The sequence below is a fragment of the Rhincodon typus genome, chromosome 46, assembly GCF_021869965.1.
Source record: "Rhincodon typus isolate 14 chromosome 46, sRhiTyp1.1, whole genome shotgun sequence".
NCBI classification, from domain to species: domain Eukaryota; kingdom Metazoa; phylum Chordata; class Chondrichthyes; order Orectolobiformes; family Rhincodontidae; genus Rhincodon; species Rhincodon typus.
This window is the reverse complement of record NC_063377.1, coordinates 9,572,454-9,599,020: the sequence shown is the minus strand read 5'-3', so window position 1 is coordinate 9,599,020 and position 26,567 is coordinate 9,572,454. Positions and strand designations below refer to the sequence as shown.

Sequence of the window (26,567 nt, the reverse complement as noted above, 5' to 3'; positions counted from 1 at the left end):
ATCACCATCCCGGCTACATTCCCCAACCCCACCCCTCCTCTGTCTATTTATTTCTGAGCTCCCTTCCCCCTCCCTATTTCTGAAGAAGGGTCCCAACCTGAAACGTCAACTTTTCTGCTCCTTGGATGCTGCCTGGCCTGCTGTGTTCCTCCAGCTCCACACTTTATTGTCTCTGACTCTAGCATCTGCAGTTCTTGCTATCTCTTTTTACTGTGTTATACATTTTTACTACAGATAGCTTGCAGCCCCTTTGTTCATTAATCACTCCCACATTTCACTCCATCATGTACCTCTACTTTTATTGACCACTCCCCCATTCGTCTGCACATTCTTAATATCCCAAACCTTTCCAGTTCTAATGAAAAGCCAACTTTCAAGAGTTAACTCTCTTTCTATCTACACACATTGTCCCGGTCTGCTGAGTATATGCAGGCCTTTCTGTTTCTCTCCACACACATACAATGATGCGTGCTTTCACAGGGAGTAGGACCGTTAAATCTTCCACATAGGTCTGAAGGACAGCCAATTCATATCCTGCATTCTTTAGCAATCCATGTGGGCACACTTCAAGTCAAGCGTCAGGATAGCAATGAAAATCAGGAAAATAAAAGCCCTGATGAGAAGGGACATCCCTAAACCAAACCTATGTTAGTTGGCAAACTCCAAACTATCTAACCCTCTCAACTGGGGAGGGCCTGATGTCAGGAAGCAAGCTGACCACAGAAGAACGGAAACTGATGGACTAAGCAGCAAGAGGGACCAGTGATTTTGAATGGCCACACCTTCACAGAACAAACAAGGGAACATGGAAATGTTAACGCAGATCATCTTTCTCAAAAAGGTCACCAAGTGCTTCCCAATGAATTACTTTAAATCCTTGTACTGAAATAGAACAAAGGGAAACAAAACAGGCAACATTAACAGTCCAAAGCAAGGTTTTCTCCACCTCAGTATGGTTTCATAATACTGTTTGTTACTGAAAAGAGTACAAGACTGTGAGGGCTTAGTTCACAATTACAGAAGTATTATGGTGCAGATGGAGGCCATTTGATGCATCAAGCCTGCTCGTTAAATGAGTATCATTACCTAATACCAATCTCCATTTCGTCTTTATACTGTAGCATATTATTTTTATCCATGTTATTCCGATGCCCTCCCAATCAAAAGGGAGAATATTTGGTCTATTTACCTCATCTTTCCACAATATGCATTTTTATCTGAGCGCAATATTGGCTGTTCAGACACACTTCATGTAACCCTAAACTGGCTTCAGGAAGAATCAAACTTATCTTGGATATGGTTTTATTCTTCTTTCCCTTGTTCCCACTTTGACCTCACTGGACAAAACAAGTGTCTCTTTTCAAGTGATATGGAGTGCTGCCAAGTGCATAAAAGCTGTTAACAGAGGGCAGCTGCCGGCAAACCAAACAGGCTCTTAAATAGGAACAAAGTTATAGGGTGTAAGAGTATGTGAACCCAGAGGGCTGCTTAGTAACTAGCACAACCTTTATCTTTAACTTGTTGCTTGTGTCATCTGACTTTCTCAATGGCAACCACTACTTCAAAAGAAAGCTGAACGCACTTTAGGTTGGAGTTGTTGAGTATGGTAACTACCCCACTTCTCCAACTTTTCACTTTGAAGTTTGTAGAACATACAAGATAACAACAAGCTGTATTGCCAAGCAGCAAGCACATTACTCTGCTAGGAATAAAAGCCTGAAAATGTGAACTCGACCAGAGGCTTTTCAAAGTCATGAGGCAATATAAAAGGACTACCCCAGGGGTCAGCAAAGCATTGTGGGGCATCAAAAGTTTGCAGGGTGTTACATAAATGCTACCTTGCACCCACTTTTTCTTTCTGGACTACAATGTATTTCATTCTGTTGATTCCAGAAGTACGCAACTTACAATCAACATTTCATCATGAGTAAACCTGTTGTTTTGTGTTACATCCAAGATCAATAGAGTTGCTAGTTTCCCTGGTTCTCCTGGTATTGTGTGGATCCCTTGGAGAAAGTTCTAGGCTTAGAATGGTCAATTAAAAAATATGTACAATGTGTCGCAAGACCGTGCTCCGCACTGGATTCTCCAGCACGCCCACCCATTGTCCATATGGAGCACTCATATACTAACAGAGCTTTTGCTGAGACATGATCAGCCTATGCAGAGGTCAAATCTAGGTAAATGTACCTTGGTCACCAGTTTACAACAAACTCAATTGTTGAAATTCCTTGCCTAGTAATACTTCGATCATTTCTCTTCTGTGTGGTTCTTAGAAATGACTGGACCATTCACTGACATATTTTTACTGTAGACGTAATATACACCCTATGCAGCTGCAATTACATCATCTGGCACCTGCCCAACATAACAGCAGCAATGCAACAAATGCTATCCTTGGTAATGAACGAGGTTGAAACATCTTCCTGCTGCTTGGAAGACAAGAAACCCTGCACGACTGTCAATATTGTTATCAGCTTAGTCGTTACATCCTGCATTCCTCAGCAAAGTGAGACTATGCACCCCAAAGAGTCAAGGTTCATGGAGGGACAGGTAGCAATGGGGGTAGTTTAATCAGTTTTTACACCCCAATATTTTCAGCAGTTGTAACATTATGAAGGAAAGAGCCACTGTGGGCTAAGATAAATCACTCATCCTAATGACTTGAGGCAAAAAGTTAACAGGTCAAACCCTGGCAGACAAACCAGGTGGATTTTTTCCGAATAAACGGAGAACAGGAAGCAAAAGTCAGTTACCAGCAACATTTTGACTTGAAAACTCTAACTGGAGAGGTGGAGTGAACATGGTGAAGGGATGGCAACCCTGGCAAACCTGACGGGCTTTTAGGCCAAACAGTTTTCTTCCTAGTCCTCAAAATCCCTTTGTTATAGGGTTAAAATGAGGTGTGGGGTGTGTTTAGTGAACATATACTGCACACCTATCTGCACAGATGTCAGTGACAGGCAGCAGAATCTCAAATTGGGATGAATTCTATGGAAGGAATAAACAATAATACTTTCAGTATCTATTGGTGCACCTGACAAAACAATTTGAAAATGACTCACTTCTGCTTATTATGATGGAATTATTTGTCTAGGGTTACACTATTTGACCAGGGTTCAAATACATGAGGTTATCAGCACTGTTGAAGTCTTTTTGTGTGGCATATATGCAATTCTTAAATGAGACTTGCCCTGGCTAAACAGGTTCAGGGCAAGACAGGACACCCGGATAGCCAACCATCACTGCCAGGGCCTTAGTACAACTTCCTTATTGCTCTGGTTGAGACACACAAACAAATCTGCATGTTACAGAGGAACATCTCCTTCATACTAGACTAGATGGCAGACTAATCACCCTGAACTCAGCAAATAAGGAGGCTATTGCTTGGCTCCAGGATTTGCACCAGTTAATTGAATAATATTTAACCAAGTGCCTCGTGTGCTCTGTTTGTAGACATTTTTATTCAATTGTTGTATTCAGATATGCTATGACACACCTCTGGACCAAGTAGGACTTGAACCCAGACATATCAGCTCAGAGGTGGGGACACTATCACCACACCCCTTGTCCTGCAATTTGTAATATAGAATTAATCAACGGAATTCAACAATTGTTAAGAGACAACTGACTAAGGGAAAGATCATGAGACCTGCAGAAATCTCTCAGCAATGGCATTTGCTGTTATTAAAACATATGTTGACCATTAAACACAAAAGAATGCAAGATGCAGAGATCTGCAAACAGTTGAGAGGAGTAGAAACCAGACAAACCAAATTTGGGAAAGGAGGCAATGCTTAGGGGTGCATAAATATAGGCTTGCAATCACAGGAAGTGGGCAACTGTTTCATCAAAACAAATGAAATTCAGAGATCCTATACTTCTGCTGCGACTAACAGCAAGAGAGATGCATGCTTGGTACAGGCCATGGTTTTTAAAATGTAAAGTAACTGACAGAAGACATAGGCTAATCACACTTTCTCAATCCATTAGCAGTCAGAAAGAAGATTCTGTAAGTCCACTCACTCTTTCCAAATATTCCCTGCAAACCCACTTAAAACAGGCCGAACGCAGTAATATCAGAGCATTGCAAGACTTACCAACATGGATTGGGGCTGGGAAAAGCCCATAGTCATGCTCTCCAGGAATGTACTCCAGCTTCTCCTTCTTCACCAGAATCAGGCGACTCTTTGGACTAAAGAAGAAAAAAGATGTTGATTAAAATTGGGAACACAGAATAGAGTGCTTCAATTTAATTAGGCAGCAATGAAATATTACGAACAATTGAAACTTCACCCTTATGAAAGCTGGCTTCTCTTGGTAGCCAACCATATGGCAGAGGTTTTTAAACACACTTAGCCCAAGCAGTATGTCTGCAATGCTGGTGTTTCACTAGAGAGCCTGATAATGTACATTACTATCATATTGGTGCTACTTCAGCAGTGCTGCATTATAAGACACTTTCACCTGTCATGGTCTCATCAATTTACTCCTGATAACATGAAATGGAACAGACTTGATATCTAATTTTTGATCTAGTGTATAATATATAACAAACTAATCAATTTACCAGTAATCTTTTACCAATAAACAACAAAGATAAGATATGACTAGGCAGCAACTTCAGGTCCTAAGCTCTGATTTTATTCATTATTTCCTCTACATTACACAAGATCCATATCACACTTATGCCAACATGTTTATAAACATGGAAAAACAAATGCACGTGCTTAAATGGTGGATACTATTACCAGGGAAGGGGACATGTTCCCAGTAAGTACACACCAACCCCAAGTCAAATACTCCCAAGCGAAATACAGCACGGGGCTAGGTATACAGTAAAGCTCCTCTTAAATGGTTGTAATAAATACCTGCAGGGCAGGTACAGCACAGCACGAAGGGAATGTTGTGCTCCACCATATGATGTGGGGTTTTGATTTACCAAAGGCATACAAAAGAACATTTGGCCCAATCTGTCCCAATTAGCACCTCAAGGCTCCTCCCACCTTTTCTTTTAAAAAAATCAACGATCCTCAAAACTGAAAGCTGCCACCAAGAGCACAAGAAATGAGCAGTTGGTGATTCAGCCCTTCACATCTACTCTGTCACTCAACAAGGCCAAAGCTGATCTGATTGTGGCCCCAACTCAACACTTTCCTGCCTGCATTTCCTTCCCGCCCCACAAATAGCCATCAATTCACTTGCAGATCAAAAACCTGTCCACTTCGGTCTTGAAAGATGTACATATTTTTAAATTCATTTTCATGGATGTGGATTTCTCCAGCTCTGTTAGCATTTATTGCCCATTTTTAATTGCCTGGGTGAACGTGGTTTTGAGCTGTCTTTAGAAACTGCTCTAGTCCTTTGGGTGCCTCTTTGGGAGGGAGTTTTAGGGTTTGGATTCAGCTTCCATTGCTCTCTCGTAAAGAACCCTGAGAGAAGAAATTGCTCCTGACTCTCCATATTAAATGGGAGACCTCTTATTTTACACAGAGTGCCCAGTTCTGAACTTCCCATGAGAGGAAACATTTTCTAAGTTTGTACCCTGTCAAGCCTCCTTAGACTCTGACACATTATAAGAATGCAAGATGCTTTTCTTACGAAGTTCAATGAATAAAACAGCCCAAGCATTGTTCAAAAGACAACAGGTATACCCCTCTGGAAATAAGGACTTTAACCAATGCCTGTTCAACCGTAGCAAGACCCCTCCGCATTAAAACTCCAACCAACTGTGATAAAGGCCACTATTCCATTTGCCTTCCTAATAACTTGCTGTAGCTGCATTCTAACTTTTTTGTGATTCATGTCCAAGGACACCCAGATCCCTCTGTAATGCAGCAGTCTCTCTCCATTCAAATAATACTCTGCTTTTCCATTCTTTTCGCCAAAGTCCATTATCTCATTTTCCCCACATCAAACTCTATCCGCCAAATTTTTGCCCATCATCCAAACTATCTATATCAATCTTTGGACTATGTCCTCCTCATAACTTACTTCCCTACCTATCTTTGTATAGTCTGAAAATGTGGCAACAATGTATTCCCTTCTTGCATTCCGGTTATTAATAGAGATCATAAATAGTTGCGAGCTTAGCCCTGTGACGCTCCATTACTCTGTTTTCCATGGGATGAGTCAAAGGGGAAAGACAAACAGCAAAAGGACAGAGGCTTGTATGCCAAGGGCCTGAAGGCACGAGTTACAATTATAATGCACCCAAGGGCAATTCATTGAGAACAAGTGACTTATGTGATGATTTTTTAAAAAAAATTTACTCGTGGGATGTGGGCATCTCCGGCTGGGCCAGAGTTTGTTGCCTGCCCCTAGTTGCCGTTGGGATGGTGGTGGTGAGCCGACTTCTTGAACTGCTGCAGTCCATGTTTTGTAGATGGAACCACAAAGCTGTTGGGAGGGAATTCCAGGATCTTGTCCCAACAATACTGAAGGATTGGCAATATATTTCCAAGTCAGGACAATAAGTGGTTTGGAAGGGAACGTGTAAGTGGTCGTTTCTCCATGTATCTGTTGCCCTTGTCCTTCTAGATGGCAGTGGTCATACATTTGGAACATGCTGTTTAAGGATCTTAGTGTACTGAAGCGTGCAAAGAAATTCACCGACCTATAAACTGAGTAGGAATATGGTTAAAGAAATAAATAAATTTAATAAGAGAAAAATCTATGCTCATTGTTTGGTCATTTTAAAACATTCACCAATCCACCCGACTGAAAAAAAAGCACTAACTGAGATCACATAAGATCACGTGCAATTTCTGAATCAAATACTGACTGTTCCCCAAGCATTAAGCTCACTCTGTTGAACACATGTATAAGGTCCTCTTGTTGCCTTAATATCTTCTAGGAAGGGGCACTGAGTGACCTACGCTGTTCTTTTGCCATTGCAGGCTTTGATCTTGTCATTAGGTGGTGACTCACATGACCTGGGTTCACCTTCTCCCTCCAACTTGGAGATCAACTCCCATTTGCTCACCATTTGCTCTGGATGGGGCAAAGAGAGGTAATGATCTTCACAGGACCACTCAAAAACTTTTAACATTAGCAACAATACAGCAAAGAGGAATTCTTCTACTCTGATCCAAAGATTCATGGAAGGCAAGTCCCAAGAAGAGCTTGTGTCTGAAATACTTCACACTTCTAACTCCTTTAGCATGTTATAGCCAGAATGATTATTTTTCTCATTGCAATCAAACAGGGATCAGGCTCCAAGTAATATGACAACAGAGAGCAACTACTCCAGCCGGCTAAATGACAAATTTGAATATTGGCCAGTGTTGTCCTTGTCACTAAATGTTGTTAAGCTCTTCAGTAATTTATATCTTACGCCTTGACTAAGCATTTGAGAAAATTCTAGGGCCAGAGCCACATAACTAGCAACTCTCTACTTTTACTCATGAAAAGCAGAAACTAGGATCAAACAGTAATGACAGTGCCAGAAGAAATCCTAATCCCAAGACTATGTTAAAATTGTCAGCTTGGCATTGTTGGAAATGTTGTAATCAGTTGAGTCACAAGACTGCTCCAAAATCTGGTACTCAATTGCTACTCATTTCAGTGTGATACTGAGCAATATTGCATTGTCAAAGTGTCTTACTTTAGGTGAAACTAAACCGAGGGGTTCCAGCTATCACTTTTCCTTCAACCAACACCACTGGAACACAACAACTGGCCAATGATGCTGCTGATACCTTGTTGGATCCAACCGCATTTGCTCAGAAGCTGCGACCATATTCTGCACTGTTTATGATCTTGAAAACTTTGGAGTTTTGGAGATACGGAGAGCCTTGTTGAAGTGTAAAGCCTGTATATTGAGGCCTGTGATGCAAGGCAGTGTGGCTTTTAACACTGCGCTCTTCAGTGACACAAAGAGGACGGTACTGCTGCTGCTGCTATACGAAAGACATCCTGGCAAGTGTGACAATCCTTGCGGGCACCCTGTGGTCTGCAGCTCTTCTGTTGAACATTCTAACTGACTATATCTGATTAACACTTGTTGAAATTCCCTGTTCAGAATTATAGAGCTGATGTACAGCATGACCCACACCACAATGTCAAACTACCCAGTGTAAAAGCAATGGCACCCCCTGGTGGTGAAGCAAATCCATCCACAGTACAGCACACAGGGCTGCTAGATTTAATCCTGGGAAAACTGGCGGTGTCCAATCTGGTCAATCCCACTTCAACCATGACAGAGAAAATAGAAGCTAGCTATGGTAGAGACTAGCCCTTCATTTCACCCCAGCTCCACATGTGAACACAGCCCGCATCTCTGGAAGGATGGTTCGAAGCAGAAGGCATCTGCAGGTAATGCCAAGGCTTACACTTGATAGAATTTGGTGAGAAACTGGCCCATTTACTTTCTGACTGAAGATTAATATATCGCTGCATTAAAGCAGCAAAGATTTGGTGACACTGTTGCATGTACATAGGACTACTACTTGGGCAGTATCAGATTTTCCCAATTGGATCTTGCAAAGCCTTAAACGATGGCGGTGGTGGGTTTTTTTTTCGGGGGGGGGGGGAGCAGGGACATGTGGGAGCCACAATGAGAAATCACAGGCCATAAGACCTTCTACTGTGGGGTAAAGTTGTGCAACAAAACCCCAGATACTCCTCCTCTTAGAAAGTGCCAGCCTCCGCCAACAGTTGAACAGAATCCAGTGTGAAACTGGGCAGTCAACTCCTTTTTCGCTGCACAAGAAGAATCTTAACCAGGAAGTTATCCTGAAGCATAATACTTCACATGTACAAAATCAACAATCTGCACAGAGCCTTGTAGCATAGAACTTGTTTGCCAGAGCAAAATGGCATTTGGTTCCAATCTATAGTTCCCTGCAAGGGGTTCCTCAGCAGGTTGGGAAATCATGGCTTTCTTCAAAAGTCAAGGAAGCAAACAGATAAGACAACTGGCCCTTCAGCTGTGCCTGTGGCCATGTAGCCAACAGCCAGTGGCTGGGTGGAAAGTACAGCTGTCAGAGTCTTGGAGTGGGCTGACTAACTGCCTTACTACTATCTCACTTGGGAAATAAGTAGGTGGTGAGATCAGTTACAATCTTTAAACACAAAACCTGGCACCCCGCTACAATGCGAGGATACTTGCAGCCAGTGGGGGAAGCAGTTAGCATGTCAACAACAGAGATATATGGAAAAGCGCCATAAGCAGGAGATGGAAAATAAAACTTGAGAACAGGAAAGTATCCAACAAGCTTGCCAGTGTCTGCTGTGAAACAGAAAGCAGACTCTTGATTGAGATAAAGAACTATCATAAGAATTCAGTTTCAAAAAAGTCTCTGACCAATCTTATGCACAATATAAAAAGCACAACCTTTCAGCGGAAGAACCTTCTGTGTAGTGCAATATATATGCATCTTACTTAAGTCAGCAATCACTTCTGTTGTAACGTTTCCACTTACACACTATTGTACCAAGAAACTAGCCTTTAGAATGCTAGGATAATTTAAATAAAAGAAAGACTAAAGCCGCACACAGTGATGATAATATTTCTCACAATTTACTCACTCAGGAACCTTATAGACATCAGAGTACAGTCCTGCTTTCTGGTACTTTTTCTTAGGAGGGCGTGGAGCCTTCTTTTCCCTCTGGATGGTTGGCTGTGGAGGTGGTGTTACGGAATCTGTCGATGCTGTCTTCCCTCCAGGCTTTGATGGGACAGCTGCTTCTGAAGATAACTCGGAAGAGCTGGTTGGCAGTGAACAAAGATGCAGCAGTTTAACAATACTCTGCCCTGACCAGTGGATGCACACTTCATGCAATGTTAAAATATTTACAGATCTCTGATTGAAAAGTAATTGAAGAGCCTCCCTATTGCAACACGTTCTCTCAAAACAAAACGAATACAGAACGTACTGGAGAAATTAGCAGGTCTGAAAGAACCTGTAAGCAAGAAATAGAGTTAAGTTTCCAATCCGGCGTTTCTTCCCCCTTAAAACTAAATGGCCATTTGCTTAAGCTCAAGATACTGGATTTGAAAATACATCGGCAGCATGGAGACTCCCAATATTATTCCTCATGGGTCCAGAACCTCAAAAGCATCAAAGTTTGAATTTAGAGATAACACAGGAAAGTTGGCATTTCCGGTCGGGACCCTTCTTCAGAAATTCTTCATGAATGAAGAATTTCTGAAGAAGGGTCCCGACCTGAAACGTCAACTTTCCTGCTCCTCTGATGCTGCCTGGCCTGCTGTGTTCCTCCAGCTCCACACTGTGTTATCTCTGACTCCAGCACCAGCAGTTCTTACCATCTCAAAAGTTTAAATTTACGTTCTTTTAATTTTCAGATATCTCAGATGGCAAACAACAACAGATTGTGATTTAATTTAGGATTTTGCCATCACTGAAGCAGCAATGTTAAGGACTGTTTTTTCCAAAAGTTAGACTGACTTGTGAATTTAAATAGGAGTGTAACCAGGTTTGAAATTGAGAGGAACAGACTGCCAGAACTTGAGGGGCTGCAATCCAGACATTCCTGGTCATGCCAGCTTACACTTGCAACTCTAAAATGGAATTTGTTGGACTAGCCACTCTGAGACTTGAATTAGGTTTATTATCACACGAGTACAGTGAAAAGTTTACAACTTGACTTGATTTGAGTTGGCTTCAAATTTCAGTCTTGACTGACATTTTAACTTGGCTGCCCTGTACTGGCAAGCTATACTGGTCGGTCAATCAAAAGAACGTCTAGCAATGCCAGAGTAACCAATCCAGGAAAACAAGGAAGCCATAAGCAGCCTCCCTTGCAGTTTAAGTAGAGTGAAATCCATAGACAATTCCACACTCCAGGCCCAAACTGGGCAACACAGAACAAGAAGTTATTTTGTAATTTTTAAAGAACTTACTATATTAAACCCAGTTAATGTGGTTATTAATTAGCTTTATACTCAATCTTGACTTATGATTTAGACTGTTGGTGAACAACAATGCAAGTATGGGCCATCTTGGATGACTGTGTTTATACAATGTTTGTGATGCCAGAATGTGGAGAATTATTTAAACTCCAGCTCAGGTCACTCTCCTCATTGTGTTGCCTTGTGACTGTGAAGCAAAGAGTCAAGAGGACAGGTACAGAGAAAGTGGAGCAACGCAGGTACTTACTCTTCTTCCAAGTGCCTTTTCCGTTTCACACCCTTCCTATGCTCGGACTGCTGCTGGTTCACACTCTGCAGCACCGATTCAATAACATCCATGATTGTGTCAGACTCCTTGTCCTTCTCTGCACTCTCACTTGGTTCCTGAGGAAGCGTTTCATCTTCTTTAGCAGGCAGCGAGGCACAAATTTGAGAGAGGCTCAAATCCCGTTTCCTGGGTCTGCCTCGCTTGCGTTTCACAATGTTGTTCCCTGTCCGTGACTGCCTCTGCAATTTCTTTGCTTTCAGAATCTTATTGACATGGTCCAGGTTCTTCTTGGTGGCTAAGATTTTGTCAAAATTGCACATTCTCCTTGCCTGGCATTGAATAGCTTCTATTCTGCCCTTCTTCAGTCGATGGCCAGCATTTAGATTCTGTTTGTCCGTAGATAACTGGCTATTCTCGAGGAGATTATTTGGAGAAACAGTAGTTTGAGTGGGAGGTGTTTCTGCCCGTTTATTCTGGCACCTTTCCTGACTGTAGCTTTTGCCAGAGGTGGGAGTTAGTGGGCTGTCAGGCCGAGTAACCGTTACACTGGCTATAACATCTTCTATGGTCTTCTCTATAGCCATTTGTTGTGACCCATCTTGCGTTATACGCTGAATTACATTTTCAATAGCTTCCTCCACTGGACTTCCTAACTTTGTACCTCGTGATACTGATCCTGTAGCTGAAAAGGAAGGGATCTTATTAGCATAATACAAGCCAAACATCTGCAGTGTAAACCATAAATAACACTGCTTCTGCACTGTTCCAGTAATGGAAGGCTATACAGTGTGGGGTCCTGCTGAGCGAGACAAGGAAATGGTGAAGAGCACTGCTACTTGTATCAGAATTACATACAGGGCTAACATTTATGCCATTTGGTGTTGTGTACATAGCATTGTTACTTCAATGGAGTTAATGCTTGCTTGAAGGAAAGGCCTAAACACAAGTTCATCAAGTATTTGTACAGTGCTTCACTCATTAATTTGAGGCAAAGAATGAGGCCTCTTCTATGAAAAATAGAAGATGTGGAGCTGTAACAGGAACTTTATACAACTGAGTAAAAGGGAAATGATTTGGTGTTTTGGAATTTTACACTTGGAACCAGGAATGAGTTCAGGACTCTGTTTCAGTAACACAAGTGCAGATAAATCCTGTTGCCTGAGAGTAGAGGCAAGACACCTGGACCCCAATATCATCACCCTTTAAGTATTCCAGCTGCTACAAATGTTCAGTTAGAGTCAGGAAAATGCACATTACAACTTGACAAAAATCAAGCAGCAGCAGTACTCATTCAGCAAACGGTCATTTTGCCTTTTCTGAATGCTGGCAATTCCCTACACTATTCCTGCTCATATATCTATGGAACAAAGTTTTTTTTCTGGGGAGGAGCAGGGGAGGGATTGCATGAAACGACATGTTAAAGAAAAACATTTACACACAAAAAGAGTGAATGGGAGCGAACAGACCAATGGAGTAAGAGATACACAATTCCAAAGCAAAAGAAGGGGAGGGGGGAGGAAGAAACTAACCAAAACAAATAGATATACATGCACACAGAGGGGAAAAGCATAGAAGGGAAGCTAACATGCTCATGAGAGAGACAGAGAGCCCATTATGAATTGACAGACACATAATCAGATAAGGGTGTGGAGAAAGAGCGACAGAAATAAGTCATTGCCCAGCTATATGTTATTTACTATAAATTTTGCCACTAGTAGACCACGGTTGCACTTTTAAGAAAGAAGTGGGGATTAATTTTTCATTTAGTATACCATTTACCAACTTGTAAATTGCTCCATTGGCCAAGCATTTTAAATTGTTGGTAAATGATTGGGTGCTGACTCTAACATTGTTAGTCGATATGAATTTATTAAACTGAGGTAGAGCATGGGATGGCTAGAAGAAAAATGCAGTGAAGAGGGACATGGATTTACTATGTCTGAATAAATTTGTCACTTTATAGTAACGAGGAGTGACAGACTGTCATTTCAGATTGAGAATTACACTGAACATCATTACCAGATAAACAGAGTGGTGGCTAACATTTTTGCCATTCAATCTACACCTCTGCGATTTATAATATGGTCAGTCAATTAGCCACCAGGACCACCACTACACTGAGTGTATGTACATTCTCCCTGTGAAAGAGTGAGAGAAATTGGACTTTGCGCTATGGAGTCTAACAGAATAAACTGGTTAAAACCAACATCAACAATAACAAAGCTCAGATACATGACCATTGGACTTATCAACATGTTCTACTCCCCACTCATGCTCCCACTTCTTTGCTGTTATCAGTGTAGTCCCTTTCTCCACTCTCCAACTGCATGCACTCTGAATTTTCCTATAGAATCTCAATATTCCTCGATCATGTGGCAGGTGAGATGGTTTTTCAAATGACTGTATTCTACTCTGATTGCACCACGTACTATTTGCATTAACTTGCCTCCTGACTTCCCGAGCCTGTCCACCATCTACAAGAGTTAAGTCAGGAATAAATGATAGAATACTCCCCACTTGCCTGGATGGGTGAAGCTCCAACAACACTTGAGAAAAAAGGAGGCGATGGTCTTGTGGCATTACCCCTGGACTCAGGTACTGTTCTGGCAACTCAGGTTAAAATCCCTCTATACCAATGGTGGAGTTTGAATTCAATAAAAATCTGGATTTAAGAGTCAATTGATGGCCATTGTCATCGATTCTCAGAAAGCAATGTGGTTGACTTTTAATGGCCCTCTAGGACAATTAGGGATAAGCAATAACTGCTGGCCTAGCCAGTGAGATCTACATCCTGTGGATACAATTTTTAAAAAAAAAGGCAGCTCACTTGATGGGCACCCTATCCACCAGCTTCGACATCCACTCCCTCCAACAATGACCCACAGTGACAGCAATGTGTACCATTTACAAGATGGTAACCCAATCCTTTGACAACACCTTCCAAACCACAGCTTCTGCCATCTATAAGCACGAGGGCAGCAGATACACCACTTGCAAGTTCCAATCCAAACAACACATCATCCTGACTCAGCAACTCGTCTGTTCCTTCAGTGCTGTTGGCTCATAAAACTGGAACTTCCTTCCAATCAGCACTGTGGATGCATCTACACTAGACGGACTGCAACAGTTCAAGATAGCTTACCATCATCTTCTTAAGATGGACAATAAATATAGACTATCCAGCAAAACTCACATCTTATAAATGAATAAAATAAAATCAATTGCTGGCAAATAGATGTTCTCAAATTTTCTAAATATATCAGGACGATTATTACACAAGTCTTCAGGGAAAGAATTCATTTCCATGTGAAATTCTCATTTTCGCTATTGCTGTGAACTCCATACTTGACAGAAACTTAAAAGCTTCAGCTTTTTTTTTTGCCTGTCCCTCTCTTAAAGTGACTGATCTCTGCTCAAGTACAGGTCCCACAGTCTCTGGAAGATCTCTGCTACCAAAAAAAGGGCTGGCAGCATGCTATGTGATGGCCAAAGTATCAAAGTCACCATCAACATGATGGCCTCACCAAAGGAGAAACACAGACATTTGCCAGCAGGGGCCACTAAACAGAATACAGGAATTACAATCCAATCTTGTCCTTGCAAGCCACGTGCAACAAGTCCAGAAAACAGCTTTTAAAAGGAAAGAATGGCCTTTGGATTTGATCAGTGGGGAAAAAAATACAAAGTGTTTACAAGCTCAAAGAATGCTTACTTCTCAGATGGCACTTCAGTAATGAATAAGTTAAAAGATTATCATTAGCCAATTACAGCTTGTGAACCTGGCATTACTATAATCACATGTTTACACTGACTTACTTCAGGCAGTGTTCCAGGTACCTTCAGACAGTTGAGCATATGTGCTGATTTTCTTTATTTCTCTAAAATATGCAATTTCAATGGCCAACTATTTGAGATATTACAAAGAAAAACACGACACTCATGTAGTTGGGTGGCAGATACACATTAAGAAAAAGAGGGAGACTGACAATGGAACCCCTTTTCTTCCTCAAATGGCATTCTTTACTTCACATTTCAACTTGACTATAAATCAAAAATATGAGCAAGGCAGTGAGTAACAAGGCTGGAATTCAAGCAGGCAGTTTGATGATGTCATGAAGTACAAAGCCAGTTACAAATGTCAGCAGGGCTCAGACTGAAATAATGCCTAAAAACTCTCTGCCAGACTGCTTTATGTAGTCTGGAGTTTATTGTGTGATGTTCACTTAAAATTTTATTTCTGTTCTGCTACAAACAGCCAGTTAAACACACTGAAGACGCTGCAACATTGGTGAACAGTTAGGATGGTATTGCAAAAGTGGTAGCTGCCTAGAGTCCTGTGATGTCTCACTCTAATATTCTGCAGCATCTCCCCAAAATTAAACCATGATGGCTTAGGGTACAGATCAGTCATAATCTAAGTGAATCGCAGAAAAGGCTCAAGGGGTTGAATGGCCTCCTCCTGCTCTGGTGTACAGTCAACTCTAGTGTAAAATAGCTTCTTCTACAAAGTACCACTTCTCAGCAACAATGAAACAATGGGTAACAGCCTTGTGTGTCTGTGCCACAGTCCAGGGTTTGAACCCATTATCCAGGCAGGCAATCAAGTGCAGTACGAAGGGAGTACTGCGCTGATGGAGATGCTGCCTTTTGAAAGAAGTGTTAAGTCAAGACTCATTTTGCCTACTATGACGGATTACAAAAATCCTACGCAACCTTTAGAAGAGCAACACTGAGTTCTCCTCGTAAACTGTCATCCAGTAAGTACTACGACTCGAACTATGATGTTTGTGGGGATCCAGCTGAGTACAATTGGGATTCCATATTTGCTTACACAACATTTGTAACACTTCAGAAGCAATTTAGAAGCTACAAGTACTTTGTACGAAGGCCATGTGTGGATGAATGTATATTCTTCCTGCTCACTCATACCACCTGATCCAGGTGAACATCCATTATTGGAGGTGAAATCAATATTATTGCCCTGCTTCCATTCTGTTTTATCTGTACAACAGTCTCGTGTAACAGAAAGGTAAACTGACAGTGAATAAAATGTATTCTCATTCCCTCCCTCCGCTCTGCAGAAACAGCTGTGCCTTGCTATAATGCTGCTTACTATCTAAAACATGACTTAGATCGACAGGAACATTCCAGAGAGGAAAAGAAGCCTGAAGACCACGCCCACAAGCCTCAGGATGTTTGAAGACTTAAAATAGTTTCCAGTAGCAGAAACATTTCAAAGTAGTAAATAGTTAACCAAGCTAAAAACGCTCACTGCAGCAAACACGTAACATCGGTTAGGGATTTCACAGTAAAAACTGCCAAGGAATATTTCTTTCAACCAACTGAAAGCTCACAGCAAGTCCCAAAGTTCATCCTCATTTTCTCTCCTTCCCCTGATAACGTCAACACTCTACGAACATAGACAGAATAGCTTGGCCTCATCCACGTCTGGATACCAAGCGCCACCAGGCTATTCTATCACATGGTCGGTCATGTTGAAGTCCAATCCAGTCTTAAATCTGATACCTACATATAGACACTTACAGCACAAAATAAACATTAGCGTGTAATAAGAGTAAGAGCCCAGTCAGACACTGCCATACAACAAGCACTATATTTTGTAGAAGAGACTCCCTACAATGTGGAAGTAGGTCATTCAGCCCATCGAGTCCACATCAACCCTCCGAAGAGCATGCCATCCCCAGGTCCACCCCCCGCACCCCCCAACCCCCACCCTATAGCTGTAACCCTGTATTTCCCATGGCTCATCCTTCTAACCCGCACATCCCTGGACACTACTGGCAATTTAGCATGGCCAAGCCATCCTAACCTGCACACCTTTAACTGTGGGAGGAAATGGGAGCACCTGGAGAAAACCCATGCAGACACCGGGAGAATGTGCAAACTCCGCACAGACAGTCGCCCGAGGCTGGAAGAGAACCTGGGTCCCTGGTGCTGAGGCGAAACACTATAGTAGAGATCAACTGCAACTAATGCCTCACCCGTGATAAATTAAGCCATAGACTGGGAAGCAAGCGCTGGCATTTTGACTGCAGCAGCTCGTAATTACACCTACAGCCTGCTCAGCTAAAGTGGAGTTCACAAAAGGTCATCTGTTCTTCACAAAGTGGCACAGTCCACTCTATGGAAAATACATTCATAAGGCGGCTTGATTTTCATTGTAAAACGTAAAAATAAGATGTCATGGTATAGAGAAAAGGTTGTACACCAGTGAGACCTGAACATTCTCCAACACCTCCTGCCCTACCCAAAAGAAAAAATTGACGAACATCTGACCTACTCTAACAAAGCTATGTGGTCACAAGGCTGATATTAGTGATTAATTAACAGCAATTTTTTTCTTACTGAGGCACATACAATTAGCCATTACAATGGGCTCTCCTACCTTAATAGACATTTTGATTTATTAAAAGCCCACCTGCTAGAAGAATTTGAATAAATTATTAATTAGGATGGGGCTCATTAGAACAAATACAACGCTGGGATTTGTTGGATCTGACTGCATGGCTCATACGAACAAAGTGTGGAGCTGGAAGAACACAGTAGGCCAGGCAGCATCAGAAGAACAGGAAAGCTGCAGAAGGGTCCTGACCTGAAACGTTAGCTTTCCTGTTCCTCTGATGCTGCCTGGCCTGTTGTATTCCTCCAGCTCCACACTTATCTCTGACTCCAGCATCTGCAGTTCTTGCTATCTCAGGGTTCATACTAACTTTTGTTTTGCAGTTTTCACTTCAAAGAGGAGTCAGAAACATGTACTCCGACTGTGGTGTATAGGACTGTGGAATAGTGAGGGGTGTGTTATGTGGTTACTGTGCCAGCGAGAGAACCATTAACAAAGTAGATTACATGAAACATTGCGGTTCCATGAGGGAGAGGTTTGTTATCAGAGATAAACAGATGATACAAGACTAAGCAGCTTTGTCCTGTGGTTTTTCAGTCAACAAGGCATTTACAAACTAGCATACATTCAAAATCACCAGGTTGGTTATCCAGATTTTGGCTGCAGAGCATACAATTGTGTAAGGTAGTTTCTGTCAGTGGGTTAGATCAAGAGGCCACAGCACGATTACTACAATAAGTGGTAACTAATCAGTGGCAGTATGTCCTCACTTGGGTTACCATCAGAATTCTCAAAGAAGTTAACAAGTGTAACAGATGGATGTTTTCACAGACCAAAGAACAGATAACCTAAACACAAATAAAAAAACTGACAGAGACAGAGAAGGCAGGTGACTGCAGATTTCATCTCATCATATCTGATCTTCAGCCTAGGGTTACAATCCGGAGTAACATTTGATTGCTTCATCTCATTTGCACTTTTTGACTTTTGTGGACACAATGCTTCCAATCAGAAAAGGCAGTAAAAATTTCCAGCCAGAGGTAATATCTGACTCCATTCAACAAACAGAACAGACTATCACACATTTGATAGAGAGAAAGGAGGTTACAAGTCAATTATGAAATGAAACAGAACAACCTGATGAAAGCTTTCAAGGTTAAAAAGACTGGGATTGTTTTCACTGAAAAGACAGGGGCTGAGAGGAGACCTGAAAGAGGTCTACAAAATTATGAGAGGCATAGATAGGGTGGATAGTCAGAGGCTTTTTCCCAGGGTTGAAGTTTCAATTACAAGGAGGCACAGGTTCAAGGTGAGAGAGCAAAAGTTTAAGGGAGACGTGCGACAAAAGGTTTTCATGCAGAGAGTGGTAGGAGCTTGGAAGGCACTGCCAGAGGAGCTGGTGGAAGTGGGCATTGGCAACATTTAAGAGGCGTCTGGATGGTTACATTAATAGGTAGGAAATACAGGGATGTGGACTTAAGGGCAAAAGGTTTGTTTTTTTAAGTTTAGTCAAGACCTGGTGATCGGCACAGGCTTGAAGGGCCGAAGGGCCTATTCCTGTGCTGTACTTCTCTTTTGTTCAGACAGGGAGAGACCAATGCTCCTTTCCAATGCTCATGACGGTAGTTTCCCTCAGTGTACAATGGGACACTTACTGGTGTTAACATAGTTAGTTAAGTGAGGGATGGGGATTAATTGATTAATTAATTGACGAGTGGATCTAAAGGGAGAACAGTGAGGATTCTTATGGTATACTGGTAGTGTCCGTACCTCTGGGCCAGGGGAAGTGGGATCAGATCACGTCTACTCCTGAGGTGTGTTGCAACATTTCTGAACAGTTTAATTAAAATCAGCTAGTCATACTGTAGTCACCTGCAGGCCTGGCTTCAAGACCCATCTGCTCCAGAAGTGTACAATAACATCTCTGCACTAGTTGATTAGAAAATATCCAAGAACAAGTATGGCAGAGGGGTCATGTCCTCACCTCTGGGCCAGAAGATTCAGATTCAAGATTCACCTGTTCAGACACATCAAGCACCTTTGTACATGGTTGATTAAAAATATTTAAGAGTACTTAAGAGTAGTTGATAAACTGCATCCACAAAGAAAGCTGTCTCGGCTTCTATCAAGCATCATTTTATTACAGAGATTTTTGGTCGCAGTGAATCAAAGAATATGGGGAGCAGGTAGGAAAGTGGAGTCAAGGCAGAGGATTGACTAATCAGTGGCAGTATGTCCTCACTTGGGTTACCATCAAAATTCTCAAAGAAGTTAACAAGTGTAACAGGTGGATGTTTTCACAGGCCAAAGAACAGATAACCTAAACACAAATAAAAAAACTGACAAAGAGACAGAGAAGGCAGGTGACTGCAGATTTCATCTCATCATATCTGATCTTCAGCCTCGGGTTACAATCCGGAGTAACATTCGGATGAATGATAGAGCAGACTGAAGGAGCTCTATGGTCTACTGCTGCTCCTGTTCTTTATCCTCTGAAAAGCCTTAGTTTTAAAAAAAAAAGTGTTAATGGTGCTAACTGAGAAACTGACTGACAAACAAAAAGGAGGACAAGTAATAAAAACTGCTGGAGAAACTCATGCAAGTCTGAGAAGAGAGCAGCATCTGTGGAGAGAGAAACAGTTGACACTGAAGTGCCAACATGACTTCTTTGGATAAGGGGAGACTTTTGACAGGTTTTTTGAGTTGAGAAGGGCAAATGAGAGAAAAGTATCAATGATGAACTTGCCTGCTGAAGTTGCGCTGTCTGGAGTTCTCCTTCTGGTTGGACTGCAATTAACACTGTCCTGATGCTTCTGCGATGCCTGCTTGTCTTGTACTGGTTGCAAACCTGTAGATTAGGTTGAAGAGATACAATGAGAATAATGCAAGACTATTAACTATTCCTATACTGGACATCACCCTTCCAAACAGTTACTCCCATCATTCAGACTGCCAATGCTATTTAAACTTCTGTATGAGCACGGTGGCACACATCCACGTAAAACACAGGCTTTCAGAATAGACATAAAACTAAAGCCTGATAAGGGTTAAACAATCGTTCCTTTTATAATGCTGTAATTCACTGATTTGTTTATCTAGACACTGCAACAGCTACAGCAACAATCCAACAGTTCAAGTGCAGCGAGCCTTTCTCACTACTGCACAGGCTGACACAAGCCTACCTGCACAGACAGCAGAGTAGTTTTCAATTTAAGTAGTGGGTACAAAGCATGGAGAAAGCAGTATTGCCAGAAAATACATTCATCTGCTAAGATTTCAAAAAAAAAACACATGCACAAATCCTAACAGAAAACTTAAAAATCACCTAATCATTATAAAATGAAACATAAAACCAAGCCATATCTTTGCCTGTAATTATTACATACAACGTCCAGTAAGGTAGAAATAGTAAAATTACATATGAAGCTTGGATTTCTGATTGCAGTGAACATCCATTTGAGCACTTTTTCAGTTGATCAATTGGGTAAAAACAATTTTGTTCTAAACCTCCATCAACAGCGTGGCTTGGAGGGGTAGTTTGTGAATACTTCTGTTTTTCTTTTTGATTATAGTTTCAGGTGTAAACGAAACCTCGCTACAGCAAGGTACCACAGTATTTGGAACTTTGAACAGCAGCAGCAACTGTGAAATATTCAGGCAGCGGAAACAAAACAAGGTTGTGAAGACAGAACACCATCTACACTGCACCTTTGCAGTGCCTCAGGTAACAAGTTGAAGCATGTTACAGAAGTGCTAGTCCATTCAGTTGACATAATCAGTCACTCCTATCTTTCAGTTCTCGGAAAGAGTGGAACCAAGCAGAATGAGAATTGATGCTCAATGTAAACTTTTGCAAATTGTTCTGAAAAATAATGTACGGGTTTTCTAGCATTTCAAGAACAAAACAGGTCACTGCACTGATTCGGAATGGTAATCCTGCCCAATTCCTCCTCCTCCCCATGATCCCCAAAACCTGCAAGAAGGGAGACTATTTAGGAGTCTGCAATCCTATATTCTTGCTGAACTCAGACAACTCATTCAAGACTGGGGATTGACCCTTGGCCCTATTGGTTTGTGTGGTTAGTGGTACGCTGGCTGGTGGCTTTCCTCACCAGGTCAATGTGGAACCAAGATACTTCATGTTTAAAGAGGACGGGAATGGGCAAAAGTAGTCATGTTAATTTCCCCTTATGATAATGCCAGTGCTGCTTTTGATCTGCTGTGAGATTGGGCCAGTGTAAAGCCACCAGAATTTCCACATTCCATGGGTGGATATCCAGTCCTTGGTTGGTATCTCTCCAGAGCAGCAAAGCAGAGGCCAGAAACTGAAACATTCAAATGAAGCAGTCAACCTTAACTATTCAAAACAGACAGCTATCAAATTCTAAACAAACTAGACAAAGTGAGTATTTAGCATTTATCACTTAGCATTTTGTCTTTGGCTCAAGAGGCAACACAACTGCTATACATGACCAACATCATTGAAAAACTTAAGATGCGTTATTTTCTGGTCCCAAAGTTTCCAATGTCAGTTAAACCACAGGCACACATGGCTATAATTGAGTCACACACTGGCTGAAAGAAATACGTTTCATCTGACTCACATCAATCAAGAAAAAAAGGGTTATGTATTACTTCCTTGTAGCAGCAACTTGGGCTTCAGACAAACTGACCAAAATTACTCAACCAGATTGGAAACGCTACGCAGGCTCCCAGCATGAACCTTGGGTATTCAATATCTACTAAACTGCCCTCTCCTAAATTAACTCATCACTACTCATGTTGTCAAAAATATTTTTGCACATACAAAGTGGGGAGAGGGAGGAATGTGAAAAGTGACAAACATGGCCAGAAGGGATACGACTATGTCAATGCAGTTGCAAGCAATTTCAGGGATTCTCTACTGTGTAGTTCTGCTCCTCAAGTGATCTGAATAAATTATACTGGGATAATTTTTAACAGTTTTTAAACAAACAGCCTTCCTCTCACAATGCAGCACCAATGTAATAAGTTAAGAGGGCACAATTTATACAAGTTTTCAGATGAGCTCCTCTGAACCAACAATATCGCAGCTAAAAAAAGAGGTACACACGCTAGTAAATGGTCAAAGAAACAGCACTGCATCAATGACGTGAACCACAGATGCAACTTTTATGAAAGGTTCAATAACTGAAACACCCAATCTAAAATCTGAACAAAAATATCACCCGTTCCCATGGTGTGAGTTAAAATTCAACTCTGATCAGAAACACAAAGCTAGAGCTTTAAATGCTGAATGACTAGAAACTGCACTGAAGTAGCTGACATTATGCTTTGGATTAGAAGCAAATTTCTTCAGCTGAATATAGCTATAATTTCTCTTCCCTGGGCCCTAGTAGCATGCCCCTCCCTAGCCATACATTTAACTGAACAAAACTGCTCTTAAGACTGTGTCATAGCATCTTTCTCCTCCGCTTCCAACTTGCTTCGCCTCCACACATACTTCGATTTCCCAATACAGAAGAGAAGGGCGTCTCCTACACTGCACCAAGTGATCACTTGCTCAGCACCTACAGTGGCCTATTTCAGCACCATGTGTTCTAAAGCACCAAATTAAAATCTTTGTTCACATCTTCAACTTCCTTCACTGCCTTGTATTTCTGATTCTATAACTGCCTTAACCATATATCCCTTCTTGAGTCTTTCAAGCAGCATTCCAACTCTTCCTGCTCCCTCTTCCCAGACAGAACTGAGTGCCACAGAAAGAGGCTGTCTTTATTGTTAAAAGATTTAGTGATTCTAGGCTGTTTATACCATACATTTACAAGAATAGTCTGAAGTTGTACTTTAATATTGATATTTCTGTTGATTTGACACAGCATCTGTTGTCATGTCTCCAGGATCTAACAGAAGGAAGAAGTGGTGCAACATACTCAAGAACAAACAATGAACATAGATTGGTTCCAAATAAGTAATAATTTAACAAAAATATATTCCATGTGTAAGAATTTTACTATAAACATTTACTACTTTGGCAGCACGTACAAAAGAGACAGTAGGCATATTCAGGATACAAAGTCATGATCACATACTTCCAATTTGCATCGTCATGTGGTCTATGTGAATGACCTGGTTTGTTCAGGTGGTTGCTGAATCCAATCTTGGGCTTTGGGAGGGTTACAAATGAACTTCTTCAAGGAAGGAGGTAACTAATTGTTTTAGGTAACAAGGTGTAGAGCTGGATTAACACAGCAGGCCAAGCTGCATCAGAGGAGCAGGAAAGTTGACGTTTCAGGTCGAGACCCTTCTTCAGAAATGGGGGAGGGGATGGGGATTCTGAAATAAATAGGGAGAGAGGGGGAGGCGAAAAGAAGATGGATAAAGGCGAAGATAGGTGGAGAGGAGACAGACAGGTCAAAGAGGCGGGGTTGGAGCCAGTAAAGGTGAATGTAAGTGGGGAGTTAGGGAGGGGATAGGTCGGTCCAGGGAGGACGGACAGGTCAAGGAGGCGGGATGAGGCTAGTGGGTAGGAGATGGGGGTGGGGCTTGAGGTGGGAGGAGGAGATAGGTGGGATGAAGGACAGGTTAGGGAGGTGGGGACGAGCTGGGCTGGTTTTGGGATGCGGTCGGGGGTGGGGAGATTTTGAAGCTTGTGAAGTCCACATTGATACCCTTGGGCTGCAAGGTTCCCAAGCGAAATATGAGATGCTGTTCCTGCAGCCTTCGGGTGGCACGTTGTGGCAACGCAGGAGGCCCAGGATGGACATGTCGTCCAAGGAGTGGGAGGGGGAGCTGAAACAGTTCGCGACTGGGAGGTGTAGTTGTTTGTTGCGAACCGAGCGTAGGTGTTCCACAAAGCTGTCCCCAAGCCTCCGCTTGGTTTCCCCGATGTAGAGGAGGCCACAACGGGAACAGCGGATACAGTATACCACATTAGCAGATATGCAGGCGAACATCTATTTGATGTGGAAGGTCTTCTTAGGGCCTGGGATGGGGGTGAGGGAGGAGGTGTAGGGGCAGGTGTAGCACTTGCTGTGGTTGCAGGGAAAAGTGCCGGGGGTGGTGGGGCTGGTAGGGAGTATGGAGCGGACAAGGGAGTCACAGAGAGTGGTCCCTCCGGAAAGCAGATAAGGGTGGGGAGGGAAAAATGTCTTTGGTAGTGGGGTCAGATTGCAGATGGCGGAAGTGTCAGAGGATGATGCGTTGGATCTGGAGGTTGGTGAGGTGGTATGTGAGGACGAGGGGGATTCTGTTTTAGTTGTTATTGCGGGTAGGGGGTGTGAGGGATGAGTTGCGGGAAATGCGAGAGACACGGTCGAGGGCGTTTTTGACCACTGTGGAGGGGAAGTTGCAGTTCTTGAAAAACACGGACATCTGGGATGTCCGGGAGTGGAATGCCTCATCTCGGGAGCAGATGCAGCGGAGGCGAAGGAATTGGGAATAGGGGATGGCCTTTTTGCAGGAAGGTGGGTGAGAGGAGGTGTATTCTAGGTAGCTGTGTCCCACAACTGGAAATGGATATCGGTTTCCAGGTGATTCCAGAGATGGAGACAGAGAGGTCCAGGAAGGAGAGAGAGGTATCAGAGATAGTCCAGGTGAACTTAAGGTTGGAGTGGAAGGTGTTAGTGAAGTGAATGAACTGTTCGAGCTCCTCGTGGGAGCACGAGGCAGCGCCAATACAGTCATCGATGTAACGGAGGAAGAGGTGGGGGATAGGGCCAGTGTAGCTTTGGAAGAGGGATTGTTCCACATATCCTACAAAGAGGCAGACATAGCTTGGGCCCATGGGGGTACCCATGGCCACCCCATTTGTCTGTAGGAAGTGGGAGGTTGTTGAGTTGTTATGTGGACTTCACAAGCTTCAAAATCTCCCCTCCCCCAACCACATCCCAAAACCAGCCCAGCTCGTCCCCGCCTCCCTAACCTGTCCTTCATCCCACCTATCTCCTCCTCCCACCTCAAGCGCCACCCCCACCTCCTACCCATTAGCCTCATCCCACCTCCTTGACCTGTCCGTCCTCCCTGGACCGACATATCCCCTCCCTAACTCCCCACTTACATTCACCTTTACTGGCTCCAACCCCGCCTCTTTGACCTGTCTCCTCTCCACCTATCTTCTCCTCTATCTGCCTCCCCCTCTCTCCCTATTTATTTCAGAATCCCCTTCCCCTCCCCCATTTCTGAAGAAGGGTCTCAGCCCGAAATGTCAACTTTCCTGCTACTCTGACGCTGCTTGGCCTGCTGTGTTCATCCAGCTCTACACCTTGTTATCTCAGATTCTCCAGCATCAGCAGTTCCCAATATCTCTGTAACTAATTGTTTTAATCAGTTCTCTCCAAACCCACCTTACCCAGATCAATATTAATTTAAGGTTTTATGATTTAAAAAGGGATATGAAAGCAAGACCAGCAGGTGAATGAAGAAGGAAGATCAGACCTCAATGTGCTTGTCCTTCAAGATTTGGAAGCTCTGTCCCTGCTAGTTAATCCAATAGAAACTGTTAGCAACAAATCAAGATCAACTTAGACAACAAGGTGCAGGGCTGGATGAACACAGCAGGCCAAGCAGCATCATAGGAGCAGAGAGGCTGACGTTTCGGGCCTAGACCCTTCATCAGAAAAGGGGGGAGGGGAAGGGGGTTTTGAAATAAATAGGGAGAGAGTGGGAGGCGAATAGAAGAGGGATAGAGGAGAGGATAGGTGGAGAAGAAACAAACAGGTCGAAGAGGCGGGGATGGGGCCAGGAAAGGTGAGTGTTGGTAGGGAGTTAGGAAGGGGATAGGTCAGTCCAGGGAGGACGGACAGGTCAAGGGGGCGGGATGAGGTTGGTCGGTAGGAGATGGAGGTGCGGCTTGAGGTGGGAGGAGGGGATAGGTGGGAGGAAGAACAGGTTAGGGAGGCTGGGACGAGCTGGACTGGTTTTGGGATGCGGTGGGGGGAGGGGAGATTTTGAAACTTGTGAAATCCACATTGATACCATTGGGCTGCAGGGTTCCCAAGCGGAATAGGAGTTGCTGTTCCTGCAACCTTCGGGTGGCATCGTTGTGGCACTGCAGGAGGCCCAGGATGGACATGTCGTCTGAG

The 26,567-nt window shown here is 42.8% G+C and overlaps 1 protein-coding gene across 2 annotated transcripts in view; it reads right to left on the bottom strand.

The window, feature by feature from the left end:
- The window catches only part of ash1l (ash1 (absent, small, or homeotic)-like (Drosophila)), a 208,409-nt gene that overhangs the window by 73,456 nt on the left and 108,386 nt on the right, over positions 1 to 26,567 (bottom strand). For both annotated transcript variants that reach the window (XM_048620459.1, XM_048620460.1), the window contains exons 4-7: positions 20,252 to 20,353; positions 11,124 to 11,826; positions 9,532 to 9,711; positions 4,101 to 4,195 (exon numbers count right to left, since the gene is read on the bottom strand). In XM_048620459.1, coding sequence (XP_048476416.1) covers positions 4,101 to 4,195; positions 9,532 to 9,711; positions 11,124 to 11,826; positions 20,252 to 20,353 — 1,080 coding nt within the window. The remainder of the gene's footprint in view (positions 1 to 4,100; positions 4,196 to 9,531; positions 9,712 to 11,123; positions 11,827 to 20,251; positions 20,354 to 26,567) is intronic.